This window comes from Carica papaya, chromosome 2, assembly GCF_054855325.1.
Source record: "Carica papaya isolate Zhongbai chromosome 2, ASM5485532v1, whole genome shotgun sequence".
In the NCBI taxonomy this organism is placed as follows: Eukaryota; Viridiplantae; Streptophyta; class Magnoliopsida; order Brassicales; family Caricaceae; genus Carica; species Carica papaya.
In genome coordinates this window covers 5,921,594-5,938,397 of record NC_142310.1, presented here as the reverse complement: position 1 = coordinate 5,938,397, position 16,804 = coordinate 5,921,594, and the positions used below count along the sequence as shown (strand labels likewise).

General features: G+C 38.3%; 1 protein-coding gene across 1 annotated transcript; it reads right to left on the bottom strand.

Annotated features, from left to right (window-relative positions):
• Positions 1-319: 319 nt before the first annotated feature.
• Positions 320-16,551, bottom strand: LOC148268698 (uncharacterized). The gene is given in 10 exon segments (XM_088212944.1): positions 320-606; positions 608-813; positions 11,949-12,072; positions 12,522-12,737; positions 12,822-12,950; positions 13,127-13,373; positions 13,498-13,830; positions 13,909-14,135; positions 14,241-15,891; positions 16,344-16,551. Coding segments are annotated over 9 exon segments (3,180 nt in total). The 5' UTR covers positions 15,792-15,891; positions 16,344-16,551; the 3' UTR covers positions 320-459.
• Positions 16,552-16,804: the final 253 nt, after the last annotated feature.

The following is a 16,804-nucleotide window of genomic DNA, read 5'->3' as shown; positions in this document are numbered from 1 at the left end:
AAGTTTCTTGAAATTTTTTTTTTTTAATCTTTTGGTTTCTATTTCTTTTCCGTAATATACTAATCATCATAATTTAATGTAGTTTTTTGAATATTTTCTATGAATAATTATTTATTAAATCTTAAAATATTAATATTTATATACAATTATTTTAATTATTTATTTAATATGTTGTATAAAGAATTGATTATTTAAATTAATTACTTGAAATTAATTATTTAAATACTGAGGACTTCGAATTTAGAGTTACAAACTGTACTATATTCAGTTCCTGTCTATGACAATATTCTGGAAATGGAATTGGGAAAATTTCACTCCGAAGAACAAAATCTTTATTTCCCATTCAAGACAGATAAAGAATATTATACGGATAAGAGAGTCCTGAACTCGTTAAATTCAATCACTATTTACTATAAATTTTTGTAACATATAAAAAATTATAAACCATGATAAGAAAGATTACTGAAATGAGAAAAAAAAAAAAATTAGTGGAATATAAAAAATGTTCTTCACTTGGGTGTATTCTTGAAGTTCTATTTTATCAATGCTGTCTGAAGGGAAGGATTCTTTGGAGGATGAAAAATGGATTGGCTCAGGCTGCATTGATTGCTTGTTTTACAAGCTGAGCCTGTTGATGTTGGTGAACCTGCAGGAATCCGGTTGCAGTGGCCGCAGAAGGGGCACGGCCAACATATTTAATGTCGTCTATAGATCCTCTTCCTAAGGCTTTCATCGCAGTGCAAAGTCGCGGTACAATGTAACTGTATGCACCCATGTTCATCGGCTCTTCTTGACACCAGATAATCTCCGCATCTGCAAGCATCAATTACATGATTAATATTGAGTAGAAATGTAATACTCGGGTCTAAAATTTGTTCCGGAATTAATTTTAAAATTCAAAAAAAATATATAAAAAAATAATTTTTAAATTTATAAATTTTTATTTAATGTAAAATTAAAAAATATATGTAAATGATGAAATTAAAAATAATTTTGGAAAAAAATGATGAAAATTTGGGTTCGGGAGTATTTTTGAAAGAAAATTCAGAAATTAAGGATCAAAACGCAATTAAAAAAAATTACGCCACGTAAAATGTCCAGTCAGCAATCCCGACGAACTGTAACACACCGTGTGGTAAGGCACGCTGAGTCGGTGTCACGCAGGAGGCCACACTGGCAATCTACGTGCCCTCGATCAGATGACCCGGATGCGTTCCTACGTGTGTGGACGGTCCAGATCTATTTCCTCCTCAGGCACGATCGGACGGTCGTGATTAAACGTGATGAACGACTCATATTCATTTTCTATTTAAACGCGATCATACGGTCCAGATCAAATCGCGATGAACGGTACATATTCATTTCCTCTTTAAACGCGATCGGATGGTCAAGATCAAACGCGATGAACGGTCCATATTTAAAATAGACGGGTATAAATAGCTCACATCACACCGAACCCAAACTCTAACCGCCAGCTCCCCGCCAGATAAGAAGAACCAATCGCCAAAGAAGGGAGCCGACTGTTGCTCGCCGCCGCGCTAGAGCTACCTCCGACCACCACAAAAGGTAAAATTCTCCTATTCTCTCGAAATTTGATTTTGAACACCCCCATGACCAAATCATAGCAAAAAAAATGAAGGATGAGGCGAAAATCACGGGTAAAGCCCGGCAGCGTCACTGCAGGAAAAATAAAAAATTGCCTCCTATGAGCTTATTTTCGTTCTCTGTTTTGTGCGATTTTTCTACCATTATGTTTATCATTCTGTTTTCTACAGGTTGACCAAAGAAGAAAGCGAGCTGTGAAGGTGAGCCAGCAAAGCCGTCGCATCGAAAAATTCCGCTGCTGGTAAGTTTTTATTTTTCGGCCAACTGAGGCCTCTTAAAGAATTTACTCATAGGGATAGGTATAAAACTGGCCGAAATCAGTCAAAACTTATTGAGAACAGCCAGCCCAATGTAAACTGTCGTTGCAAGCGGTGTGTCGCTGTACCAAAGTTTTAAAATTGACCGAAAAAATTTTTTAACACCGATTTTGAATTTTTTGGGGTATTTCTAGGTACGTGAAGCGTATTTTAATCTCCACAGGAAAATTCTGGAAACCCAGGGACTACCAGTAGACGCAGTAAAAAGTTCAATATTTCAGACATCGATTCGGATAAGAATCCATCACTTTATTCTCTATTATGAAATTGAAGTCTAATTGTAAATAATATGGTATTTTACATAATTTAGAAAACTTCAATAATTAATTACAAGTTACTAATAGAGTCAGAACTGGTTATTTATTACTGTTTGTTCTATTTTAACTGATTGTTTGATTTTACAATTTTAAATACATGATAATACACTTGAAATAGATAAGATGATTCAATTATATTTTCTTGATGCATGTATTGCTTGTCTCGCGTGATTTACAGTTAAATTATGAAACTGAAAATTAAATGTAAACGAAAAATTGATTGGTTAAGTGAATAAATGAATGATAGCCTTACTGCATATCCTAGGAGATGGTGGCCGGACTGGGTATATAGGGAACTCTACTGTGAACGTCGCATCATACTGGACGAGATATCGAGGATTGATATGTTTGGCGCTCATACCGGACGGTGTATGAGGACGACCCGTTTCACCCTCATACCAGATAGGGTATTAGGGGATGGTATTTTTTACGCTCATACTAAACGGGATATGGGGACGGCCCGTTTCGCCTTCATACCAAATAGAGTATTGAGAGATAGTACTTTTGGCGCTCATACCGGACGAGGTATGGGGACGGCCAGTTAGTTGACAAGTTTTGATATGGGTTCACGCGTAGTGAGACATCCCTATGGATCCCCATGGATACCAGTATGCAAATAAAAAGGGAAAGTTTTTATTCTTGCTTACATGAATATGAGATTATGATGTTATTGAGTTGTTGTCTCTATAGGTTGGTTTTGAAAATCTTGCAAACTATAAGTATGCAATAAATAGTTTTACTTATGATAAATGAATATACTTAAATTAAGAGCTTCATTAATTATTTTTATGATTTTTACCAACTTTGATTTCTGTATCGATGAGTAATGTGATATTCTTACTGGGTTAGTGTAGCTCATCCTTTCATTAACTATTTCATATCAGGAGAACCCATATCCAGATCCCGATCAACAAGGGGATTGTAAATAGTTCACCACCCGAACTCTCTTCAAAGGCTAGTGAATGTCATCCTATGATACTTAATTGTTTATTTTTCATTTATTTCTTGATTTTTTGTTTATTATTTTAGAATGGTCATTCCCATATCCCTATTGGGTATTCTAAATTATTGTGTAAGAAATGTAAACCCTAACTCTATTATTTTCCTTCTGCATTCAATTTATAATTTATTTCTTTTTAAGTTCCAGGCTGTTACAGTTGACATCAGAGTCGCGTTCTTCAGAACCATTTCTTACACAAAAATCTTAGGAAACACCAAATACGAATTATCACTCAACCATTTCTTATGAAACATAAAGTACAAAGACACGAGGAGATGAAGTCCCTTACTGAACAGGGTAGCCCGAGATGGGTCGCTCTGAGAGGATGTTGATCGACTCTTCAAAATTTTAAAAGACTCATTTCTGCCCAGAAAGCCAAGGAAGAGAGGAGGGAACTATCTGACCCTCCACCACTTCTACAATATGAGACATCCTACAACGAGAGGATCTAATGCCACCTCAATGCAACCCTACTCCTCCATCATATCATCCGACACCGTCACAATACAATTCGGAGCCCCCACTGTATCATCTGACACTGTTACAGTGCCACCTGATCCCTCCCCAGCAACATTTGGCCCCTCTTCCACGGGACTCAGTTTCACCCATGATGGACTTGATAGAGATCGACACAGGGGACCCTGATGTATTTTCTAGAATGAACTGATTAGCGCGCATCACGCCACTATGGATTGTTTTCACAAGAAAAAATTATATTTAAGCCTCTTAATGAAAAATCATTTACAAGTTAGTAAAAGTTTTGAATATTATTCCCTCATAGCAATTTCTTTATTATATAACGCTTTAACTCGGTTGTTTTCTCTAACTAAACAAATCTAAGAAAGAAATTTACATTCAAGAGATCCTAGTAATCCGAGACTTCCCGAATATATTTTTTGATAAACTTTTCAGACTACCAGTGGACAAGGAAGTTGAGTTCACCATAAACATTCAGTCTGGCACGTAGTCTATCTCAGTTTTTCTTTACCGCAAGAGTCATGTAGAAATAAAAGAGTTGAGGAAATAGATCAAGAAACCAGGATAGTGGGTTCATCCGACACTGTGTTTCTCCTTGGAGTGCTGGAGTCCCATTTGCAAAGAATGGGAGATAAGACGTTAAGGTTATGTATAGACTACAGGGGACTGAATAGGGTTACGATTAAGAACAAGTACCTCATTCAGAATCGATGACCTTTTTTATCAGTTGCAGGGTACCTAGATATTCTCCAAAATAGACATGCGCTCTGGTTACCATCAGATAAAGATCAAGACATAAGACATTCCCAAAACAGCTTTTTGAACTAGGTACTGACATTATGAGTTCCTAGTTATGCCATTTAGACTAACCAATGCACCAGTCATCTTTATAAATTTGATGAACATGATTTTTATATAATTCTTGTATCAGTTCGTCATTGTATTTATTGATGATATCTTGATCTATTCAAAAAGTAGAGAGGAACACTCTCACTATCTTACTCAAGTTTTGTAGGTTCTCAGAAAAAATAAGTTGTATGGAAAGTTGAGTAAGTGTGGGTTTTGGTTCAAGCAGACTACCTTCATAGGGCACATCATATCAAGGGATGGAGTGTCAGTGAACTCTGAAAAATTTGAGGCAATGCTCAGTTGGAAAAAATTGACCTCGGTCAAGGAGATTCGTAGTTTTCTGAGGATAGCAAGTTATTATCGCAGGTTTATGGAAGGATTTTCTAGCCTAGCTACTCTTTTGACTCAGCTCACAAAGAAAAACGTCAAGTTTGAGTGGAACGATGACTGTGAAAGGAGTTTTTCAGAACTAAAGAAGTAGTTAACTATTGCACCTATGTTGGCCTTGTCGAGTGGGACAGGTGGATATACAGTTTAAAGTGATACCTCCTACCTGGGTTTGGGTTGTGTTCTAATGTAGCATTGGAATGTCATAACCTATGGGTCCAGCCAGTTGAATATTCATGAGAAAAACTACCACACCCATAACTTAGAACTTGCCACGATTATCAACGCATTGAAGACTTGGCGCAATTACTTGTACGATGAGATTTTTCATATCTATACCGATCATAAGAGCTTGAAATATATATCCACTCAAAAGGATCTCAACATGCATTAAAGAAGATAGATAGAACTCCTCAAGGACTACGATTGCAATATCTTGCATCACTCGGGTAAGGGCAACGTGGTAGCTGACGTACTCAACAAAAAAAGTGCAAGTATATTAACTCACATAATGGTTTGAGAATGCATGGTAATAGGAGTTGCACAAGAGGTACGACTTCAGGACTTGAAAAGAGTTACATGTTTGATCCACCTGACTGTTCGACCTGAGTTGATCTAAAGAATAAAGGAAGTTCAATCCGCCAATTCTACCCTATTAGCCCTCAAAAAAGATGCAGAACAAAGAGTAAATCTAGAATTTCGAGTCTTTTTTGATGGGTTGCTTAGATTTCAAAATAGAGTGTGTGTTCTATGTGATAGTAAGCTAAAAATAGACATCATTACAGAGGTTTATAGCTCAAAGTTTGTCATATATCCCGAAAGTACTAAGATGTATCAAAATATACGACCCTGATTTTGGTGGAACGGATGAAAAGAGATGTGGTCGACTTTGTTTCAAGTGTTTAGTATATCAGCAAATTAAGGCAGAGCATCAATGCCCAGGCAGGCTACTTCAGCCATTACCAATTCTGGAGTAGAAATGGAAACACATCACAATAGATTTTGTGACAAGATTGCCTAAGGCACGCTTGGAACATGATGTCATTTAGGTAATTATTGACTGGCTCACCAAGGCTTCCCACTTCTTGGTCATCAAGAAGATCGACCCCTTGGACAAACTAACAAGAATATATATCCGGGAGATAATTAGGTTACATTGAGTACTAGTGACAGTAGTATCCAACGGGGACCCCAGGTTCACTTTTCGTTTTTGGTCTAGTTTTCAGCAAGTCATGGGAACGAAACTGTCCCCTAGTACAGCATTCTACCCTCAGACCGATGGACAATCAGAAATGACGATTTGCACATTTGAGGATATGCTCTGAGATTGTGTTCTTGACTTCGGAGGTCATTGGGATGATCATTTACCCTTAATAAAGTTCGCCTACAATAACAGATATCAAGCAAGTATCGGTATGGCTCCATACGAGGTATTATATGACCGCCCATACAGATCGCTGATCTGTTGGGAATAGGTGGGTGATAGGAAATTGTTCGGCCCAAATATTGTGGAGAAGAATACAGCCAAAATAGTTAAGATTAGGAAGAACATCTAAACAGCTCAGAGCGGGCAAAAAAGTTATGCGGACATCCGGATGAGGGATTTGAAATTTGAGAAAAGTGATCGAGTGTTCCTTAAAGTCATTCCTTTTAAGGAAATCAGTAGGTTTAGTAGGAAGGAAAAACTAAGTCTCCGGTTTATTGGATCATTTGAAATCTTAGACAGAATTAGCACTGCCGCTTATAGACTGGCACTATCTTCAGAACTATCTAGGATCCATAATGTATTTCATGTGTCCATACTACGCAAGTACAATCTGAACTCCTTTTACGTCTTGGTCTACGAGCCCCTTTCACTTCAGAATGATTAGTCTTACGAGAAGGTACTGGTGGGTATTGTGAACTGAAAGAGCAGAGTACTGCGCAACCAGAAAATTCCTTTTCTTAACGTCCTATGGAAGAATCACACACAGAGGGAGGACACATGGGAGCTAGAATCAGATTTCAGAGCTTAGTATCCCCAACTGTTTGATTGAGTAAGAGAGAGACAAATTTGAGAGACCAAATTTCTTTTAAGAGATGAGAGTTGTAATATCTGGTACTGAAATTTAGCTTGGGATTAATTTTAAATTTTAAAAAATATACAAATATATAATTTTTAAATTTATAAATTTTTATTTAATGTAAAATTAGGAAAAAAATTGGTGAATAATGAAATTGAAAATAATTTTGAAAAAAAAATGGATGAAATTTTGGGTTCATATGGTATTTTTAAAAGAAAATCAGAAATTGATGGTCGAAACGTAATTAAAAAAATTGTGCCACGTAGGATGCCCAGTCAGCAACCTCAACGAATCGGAGCATGACGTGTGGCAAGGCACACTGACTCGATGCCATGTGGGAGGCCATGCTGGCAATCCGCGTGCTTGCAATCAGACGACCCGGATACATTCCTGCGTGTGTGGACAGTTCAGATTTGTTCCCTCCTTAGGCACGATCGTACGGCCGTGATTAAACGCGATGAACTGTTCAGATTCGTTTTCTCTTTAAACGTGATCGTATGGTCTAAATCAATCATGATGAACAGTCCAGATTCATTTCTTCTTTAAACGCGATCAGACGATCGAGATCAAACCCGATAAACGGTCCATATTTAATGGAGATGAATATAAATATCTCATATCAGACCGAACTCAAACCCTAGTCGTCAGCCCCCCGCCGAAGAAGAAGAACCAGTTGTCATAGAAGGCAGCTGACCGCCGCCCACCGCCGCACCGGAGCCACCTATAACTGCTAAAAAAAGTAAAAATTCTCTTATTCGCTCGGAATTGGATTTTGAACACCTCCATTACCAAATCGGAGCAAAAGAAATGGCAGATGAGCCAAAAACTGCGAGTAAAGCCTGGCGGCACCGCCGCGTAAAAAACCAAAAATTGCCTCCAATAATTCCCTTTCCGTTTCATGTTTCATACGATTTTTCCATTATTGTTTCACCATTATGTTTTCTACATGTTGACTGAAGAAAAACACCCAGCCGCGAAGGTGAGCCGGTGGAGCCGCCGTACCGAAAAATTCCACTGCTAGTAAGTTTTTATTTTTAGACTTTTTTCGACCAACCAAGACCCCTTAACGTGTTTTCTCGCAGAGATGGATATAAAACTGGCTGAAAATGATCAGTTCGAGACAAACCACCATCGTGAGTGGCGGTGTCGTTGCCGGAGCATGACAGTGCCACCATACTGGAATTTTAAAATTGGTCCAAAAAAATTTTAACACCGATTTTGAGTTTTTTGGGGTATTTCTAGATACATGAAGCGCGCTTTAATCTTCGCATAAAAATTCAGGAAACCTGGGGACAGTCAGTAGGTGCAGTAAAAAGTTCAGTATTTCGGATACCGATTTGGATAAAAATTCCTTACCTTATTCCCTATTATAAAATTGAAGTTTAATTATAAATAAAAAGATATTTTGCGTAATTTAGAAAACTTCGATAATTAATTACAGATTTTACTAATGGAGTCAGAACCGGTTATTTATTTCTATTTATCCTGTTTTAACTTATTGTTTGAATTTACAATTTTAAATGTATGATAATATGTAACGCCTAAACATGGGTATTTTTGTAATTTTCTTATTAATTATTTTTATTAAGTTTATTAAAAAAAAAAGGAGCGCCACATCAGCAGCCACGTCAGCAGGCCCAATCAGCAGTCTTGGCCAACCAGGACCTGCCACGTGGCAAGACCACGTCGATCCGGGGACGGGCCACGTTGGCGATCCGCGTACGCGCGATCGGACGGCCCAAATCAAGCGTGCGCATGGACGGCCCAGATTAAATCAAAATGGACGTCTGAGATCAAAAGGCAAAAGGGTATAAATAGAACCCCCACACCTGACCACAAAAACCCTAGCCGCCTGCCCTCGCTGGAGAAGACGAACCAGACGCCGGAGAAGCCCGCCGTCGCCACCCGCCGCCGCACCGGGGAGATTTCCGACCGCCGATCGTGGTAAATTTCATACCCTCGACTCGTTTTTCCACGCTGATTTCCCCTGTTGCCAAATCGGAGCCAAAATCCCGGCCAAACGGCCGGAAAACATGGTCGAAACCCAGTGGCGCCGCCGCGCCCCTCCTCGGTTTTTGCCTCCGATGAGGCCCTTCCCGGCCTCCGTTTGATGCAATTTTTATATCACCGTGATCACCATTCTTTTTTCTACAGGTTGATCGGAGCCGAATCACCAAAACACGAACCTCACTGGAGAGCCGCCGCACCCGAGAGCACCGCCGCCGGTAAGCTTCGGTTTTCCGTAATTTTTTGGCCTCCTGAGGGCCCTAGGGTTGTTTTATCGCAGGGACCGATGCAAGTATGGCCGAATTAGGCCAGAAACGGCCAAAAATGGCCAACCCGAGGCGAATCGCCGCCGCAAGCAGCGGCGCCGTCGCCAGAGCACGGCGGAGCCGCCGTGCCGGAATTGTGATATTGGCCAAAAAGGGGCCCTGGGCCTAATTTGGGATTTTTTGGAACACGTGCAGGTACCAGTAGTACGTTTTAGTTCCCCAGAAAAAATTCAGGGAAAATTAGGGACAGCCTGTAGGCGCACTGTGAAGCCGTGTTCGGACCCCGAAACGAGTAAGGACCCCTCACCCTATTTCCTATCATGGTATTAAAGTTCAATAATGATAAAACGGTAATTCTTGAATCAACGAATGTGTGAAATTGTTTAAGGTCGCTAATGGAGCCCGAGTCTAGTGTGTTTGTCGGTTAACTGTTATTTGGCATATTTTATAGTTTTAAATGCAGTATGAGGTCTGATGTTTTCATTTCATTATTTCGTGTGCATATTTTACTGTTTTATTGATTATGGGTTGAATGACTGAGAAACCGATGCTATATGTTGTCTTGTTAAGCATAAATTACTGTTTTGCTTGTTTGTGTGTGAATTGATGATGCTGACTGAGGAAAAGGGGAATGAAATGTTATGTAAATTGATAATTGTATAATGTGATCAGCCTGACTAGATATCCTGGGAGATGGTGGACGGACCGGGTCCGTAGGGAACCCTACCAGGATTGTGGTCTCTTATACCGGATGGGGTATGGGGACCCTATGTGTTTTGGCGCCCATACCGGATGGGATATGGAGACCCTATGTGTTTTGGCGCCCATACCGGACGGGGTATGGGGACGGCCCGTTTCACCCTCATATCGGACGGGGTATTGAGGTTTATAGTTTTGGGGCCCATACCGAACGGGGTACGGGGACGGCCCTGGAATCTGATTACAAGTGTTAAGGGTTCACGGGTAGCGGGACCCCTATGGATCCCCATGGATACTAGTAGGCTGGTAAAAGAGGAAAAATGTGTCGTGTAATGATTGAATTACAAAAGGCGTGATAAGTATTATGTTATACAGTTTATATGATTTCATGATGATGATAATGTTATTGCTTTCGTATATTATTTTATGAATTTCACCGAGGTAAGTGGATGGTAAAGGTTTTATTATTGATAAAAGGATTTGTTGTAAATTATGCTCCATTGGTCTTTTTGTATTTTCTACCCACATTTACCTCCGTGACGGTGAGATATCGTGATGTCTTTACTGGGCCAGTGTAGCTCATTCCTTATTTAATCATTTCAGATCAGGAAGACATTGTTCCCGAGCCCGTTCCGCAGGAAGACGACGAAGGGGACGCCTAAAGACTCCATAGTCATATTCATAGCTTTTACTTTCGAGTTTCTCCTTTAGTTAGTTTGATCTTTTATATTTTGAGCACGTTTTTGGTTTTAGTGTAAGGGATGTTAATCGAAATTTTTACTTCGCTTCCGTATTTGACATTTTTAATACACATATTTCATTTTAAATTTCCGGGGCTGTTACATAATACACTCGAAATGGATAAGATGATTCAGTTATGTTTCCTTCATACATGTATTATTTGTCTTGCGTGATTTATAGTTAAATTGTAAAACTGAAAATTAAATGTAAACAGAAAATTGATTGGTTAAGTAAATGAATGAATGATAGTTTTACTGGATATCCTGAGAGAATGTGTGTGAACCGAGTACATAGAAAACTCTACTGTGAACGTCGTCTCATACTGGACATGGTATCGAGAATGGTATTTTTGGCGCTCACACCGAACAGGGTATGGGGACGGTCCATTTCGCCCTCATACTGGACAGGGTATTGAGGGGTTGTACTTTTGGTGCTCATACCTGACGAGGTATGGGGACGGCCAGTTAGTTAACAAGTTTTGATATGGGTTCACGCGTAGTGGGACATCCATATGAACCCCCATGGATACCAGTAGGCAAATAAAAAAGAAAAATTGTTATTCTTAATTATTTGAATATGAAATTATAATGTTGTTGAGCTACTATCTCTATAGGTCAGTTTTAAAAATTTCGCAAATCTTAAGTATGTAATAAACGGTTTTACTTATGATAAATGAATTTATTTAAATTAAAAACTTCATTAGTTATTTTTGTATCGGTGAGTAATGTAATATTCTTATTGGGTTAGTGTAGCTCACACTTTCATTAACCATTTCAGATCAAGAGAACTCAAATCCATATCCTGATCAATAAGGGGTTTGTGAATAACTCATCACCCGAACTCCCTTCAAAGGCTAGAGAAGGTCGTCTAAGATACCTAATTGTTTACTTTTTATTTACTTCTTAATTTTTCACTTATTCTTTTATAATGGTCATTCTCGTATCCCAATTGGGTATTCTAAATTATTATGTAAGTAATGTAAACCCTAACTTTATTATTTCGCTTCCGCATTCAATTTATAATTTATTTTTTTTTAAGTTCCGGATTGTTACAACAGATTACTCTTGTCAAAATTTTTTATCAAAATTCATTTTAATAAAATTAATAATATCTTGTCTCAGATGGATATAATAGTCCTTTAATATTATATAATAGTTAGAACTCTGCAATATTAGAACAAGATATTTAAAGAACTAAGATGGCATGAAGGAGTGACATACTTGGATATCGCTTTAGCTCACGTTGGATAAGGTCATATGGGAAGGGGCAAAGTTGTTCTACCCTGCAAATTGCAACATCCTTGGCATTGGCATTTTTTCGTTCTTCATCGAGTTCATAGTAGATCTGTAAAATGGTATGTATATGTCATTATGGATTTTTTCATACCTGATCAACCTGAACCAGTTTTTTAAATGTTTAAGCTAATAGGAAAATATATAACTCATAATTTTTATTATATCTATTATTGTAGTTTCAAGTGTACGTTAGAAAACACAACATTAGAGTTACAACAAAAAATATATATTGTAGAGAGAAAAAAGAAATGCACTGATAAATCAAATTAAAATAGATAATAAATTTGATCAAATAAAGATCACGTGCTGGCTGGTATTGTAATTTTAACAATATATTTGGTATAACTCAGATTTTGCGGTTAATAGGAGTTAATATTCTAAAAGTTTGTCAATTCAACAGCTAATTAATCTAGCAATGTGGAAAATGGCCTAGCATCAATAACAGTCAATTGTGTTATGTTTATATTAGTAGTCTTACATAGACAGAAGAGTACATACCTTTCCAGAACAAAGAACCAGACGCCTAATACATTCTTCAAGATCAGAATGGTTGCTCTGATCCTTGATAAGGCGCTTGAATCTAGTCCCTTGTTTGTCAAATCCTTGATGGCCTTCAACATCATCGAATTCAGATAAATTTGATTTGCAGAACTTGTATCGGAGCAGGTTCTTCGGAGACATGACAATCAAAGGCTTACGGAATTCCCTGTGTATCTGGAAGATAAAAGCTATGCTAGTTTAAGAAGATGTCCTTCACAAAAAGCCTGAAATTGATTTATAGCAAATTCGTAAACTCACCTGGCGACGTAAAACATGGAAGTAATTTGCAGGAGTTGTAACATTGACAACCTGCCAATTAGACTCCTGGATTTGCTTTCTGAGTGTTGGTTCCATTTCAGGTATAACATAGGGGTTGTCATCACTCATCTGCCATCATTTGATAAGAACGGGTATTAGAGATTAAGGACCTTGATAAAGACAAGCATTGTAATTTCCAGAAATCTTCGCATAGTGAATTCGAATTAATTTCTTCTATAGAACATGTTACCTTATCGGATAACAGAATCGAACAAGAAAAACAAGAAATCAAGGAAGGTAAGTACCTGAAGGAAACGTTCTAAACGAGCACTTGAATGTTCAGGGCCCTGGCCATCATAACCATGAGGAAGCAACACTACAAGCCCAGATTGGCGCAGCCACTTTGCCTCACCACTACTTACAAACTGATCAAATATCACCTGAGCCCCATTAGAAAAGTCACCAAATTGAGCTTCCCAGATAACTAGTGCATTTGGATTTTCCATCGAGTAACCTAACTCGAATCCAAGAACACCAAACTCAGAAAGAGAGCTGTATGTACACAGGACTAAATTAGGAAATGCAATGCCATTAAATGGACAATAAGAAAATAAGAAGTTACATATTTTGACATACAAAGGAGAGACTAAATGTGGAAAGGGCCCGTATATATTACCTATTACTTACTGTAAACATTTCATCCTCCTGATTCTTCATAATATGATCCAGAGGGCAATACTTGTCTCCTGTTTCTTGATCATGAACTATAGCATGTCGATGACTAAATGTCCCTCTTTCTACATCCTGTCCACTGAGTCTAACGTGATAACCTTCTACTAGCAGTGTTCCGAAAGCAAGTGCTTCTCCCAAAGCCCAGTCAATGCCTTCCCCAGTATCAATCATCCTTGCACGCTCTTCGTAGATCCTTTTCACTTGTTTGTGAGGCTTGATATCATCAGGGAGAGTTGTAATGGATTTTCCAACACTTTTTAGTACATCTGGATTTACTCTACAAAACAGCACAGGAATCTTAGGTAAAAGAAGAGGTGAATGTATATTGATGAAGATCTAAATAATACTAACATACCCTGTGTTACAAATACGAGAGAGCTGTTCAGGTGACTTGAATCCAGACCAAACAGCAGAAAGCCAATCAGTTCTCTTTTGAACATAATCTTTACTTTTAGCAAACTCTTCGTTGAGGATTGAATCAACTTTCTCGCGCATCCTATCAATTCCTTCTTCGGTCACCTGTCCAGATTCTAGCAGTTTCTTCTGGTAAATCTCAAGAGATGAGGGGTGGTTCTGAATAACCTGTTTGAACCAATTCAAGATGAAGCAGGGATAGTATCAAAAGGTACCAAAGTAATCAAAAAGAAAGAACAAATTCAAACAATAAGAAAATAGCAAAGGACTAACCTTGTACATTTTTGGTTGGGTAAAGAATGGTTCATCAATCTCATTATGTCCATATCGCCGGTAACAAACAATATCAACAACAACATCTGAATGGAAAGTCTGCCTCCACTCGGCTGCAAGCTGACAAACATGAGCAACTGCCTCCATATCATCACCATTAACATGGAAAATTGGAGCATCCAATGCCTTGGCAACATCAGTACAGTACTTTGAAGATCTACCACAGCTTGGATCAGTGGTGAAAGCCACTTGATTGTTGACTACAATGTGTATAGTCCCACCAGTTGTATAGTTTGGAAGAGCACTAAGATGTAATGTTTCATAAACTACACCTTGTCCGGCAAAGCTTCCATCCCCATGAATCAAAACACCCATGTTCTTGGTCCTATCTAAATCATTTGTTGAGTACTGCTTTGCTCTGGTTTTTCCAAGAACAACTGGGTCTACAGCTTCCAAGTGACTTGGGTTTGCAACCAACGATAAATGTATTCGATTCCCTCCTCTTGTTGGTCTATCATAAGAAGTTCCCAGATGATACTTAACATCTCCAGTCCCTGTATAGAGCCCAACTTCATCTGCAGGCTTTGGTTTTTTGTCAAACTCACTAAAGATTTGACGTAGGGGTTTGCGAAAAACATTCCCCAGAACATTGAGTCTTCCTCTGTGAGGCATTCCAACAACTATACTCTCAACGCCAAGATCTGCAGCCTTGTCAAACATCTCTTTCATGCCAGGAATCAAAGTCTCTCCACCTTCAAGCCCAAACCTCTTTGCTGCTCTCATTTTAGTGGCCAAGAAGTTCTCAAACTGTGTGCTCCACATAAGTCTATCAAGAATAACTTCAAGGCGCTGCTGATTGTACTGCATCAATGTTGGTGTTTCAATCTTTTCTCTTAACCAGTTTAACTTATCATGATCATGAATGTGCATATACTCGTATCCGATGCTCCCACAGTAAGCCTGCTCAAGTCTAGTCAATAGAGACCTGAGATTCTGCATTGGACGATTATCAGACAGGAAACCAGACATTCTCCAAACACCAAGAAAGAATTCCCTGTCAAGATCAGCCTCAGTGAAGCCATGAAAAGAAGGGCCTAACTCATCTGGGACCTCACCTTGTTCTAAACCCAATGGATCTAACTTAGCTTTCATGTGACCATTCACCTGGTAAGCCCTCACTAACAACAACAAACGCATACTTTCTTGTATTGTTTGGCCTGAAATTCCAGGTGACGATGCTGCCTGACCAACAAAGTTTCTAAAGAAAGTATCCCATGACTCATCCACACTGCTTGGGTCAGCTTCCCATGATCTTTGAAGCTCCTCAATATATACACTGCTTGTTCCATCTAGAAAGCTATCAGTTAGCCTAGAAAGTGGCACAGCTCGCGGAATTGGTGCACCTTGAGCCTTTGATTTGTAGAAAGTGGTGCAAAAATGGCGATCCTGGGAGAGTAGAAACCGAGTTCTTGTCACCCATGATCTAGCCTGAGACATTGTTCTCCTTATTGCAAATTTTGTCATGCTAGAACTTGCCATAAACCAGGCCATGATAATTGATCTAAAGCAATCTGGAAATTACACTTTCCTGGAAAACTAATCCAGCTTCTGAGTTCAAGCCTCAACTGTAAGTACAATGGTTTTCTTCTAGCTGATAAAAACCAGATATATAGAAACAAATCAAAATGTCGATACATGTGTATTTATATATGTAAGTGATGATCAAACACAGGAAAATGATGAAGCAAATGCATTAATCAAGCTAACAATGAAGAACAGCCGGCAGTATTTGGTTAGAAAATGTTGAAACGACATTAGAGAATCAAAACCAAAAAATCCATTAAAGATCTTGACGTTTCAGAACTACCCAAGCCTGTAATATAGCATCTGTTACTGTGACATTTCGACAAGAATAAGAGAAACAAAAACAGATCACACCACCTAATCATTAAACACTAGCATGTGGATATTTACATATACACATTTTCCATGCAGACACATAAATGATATATAAAAGAAACAGAAAGCAACGATCCAATCCAAGTCATGCAAATTATCTGCAAAGTTAATGAATTTGGTGATTTTAAGATGGGTATGATATACCAATTCTTAAGTGGGCGAATCAGAATGGTAGATGGTATACAGGGAGAGAAGATAAATATTTGAATGTAAAAATCAAGTAGATATTTTTGTGAAGATAACAAATTTAATGATAGGGAGTGTGTCACTCAAGAATTGGAATCGAGAAAGAAGGGGAAAAAATGGCTGGTTGAAAATATTAAGAGGAGAATGAAGGATTGTGGAGTCAAGTTTCTTTTCTCCGTCCTGACAGGAAAAATTTAAGCTTTACCAAGAGCACGGGGACTGAATCTAACATGAGGACATAAGTTAAATTTGGAAAAAAGGAATTATTTAAAATAATATACAATTTAGTTCGGATAAACTGTTTTTTTATGCAATCAAATTATTTTAACCGAGTTAGAAAAAGAGATTCACTTAATTTAGAATGTTAACGAATATTACTTTCTTATAAGAATATATATTCAAATTGAACTGTATCGTTG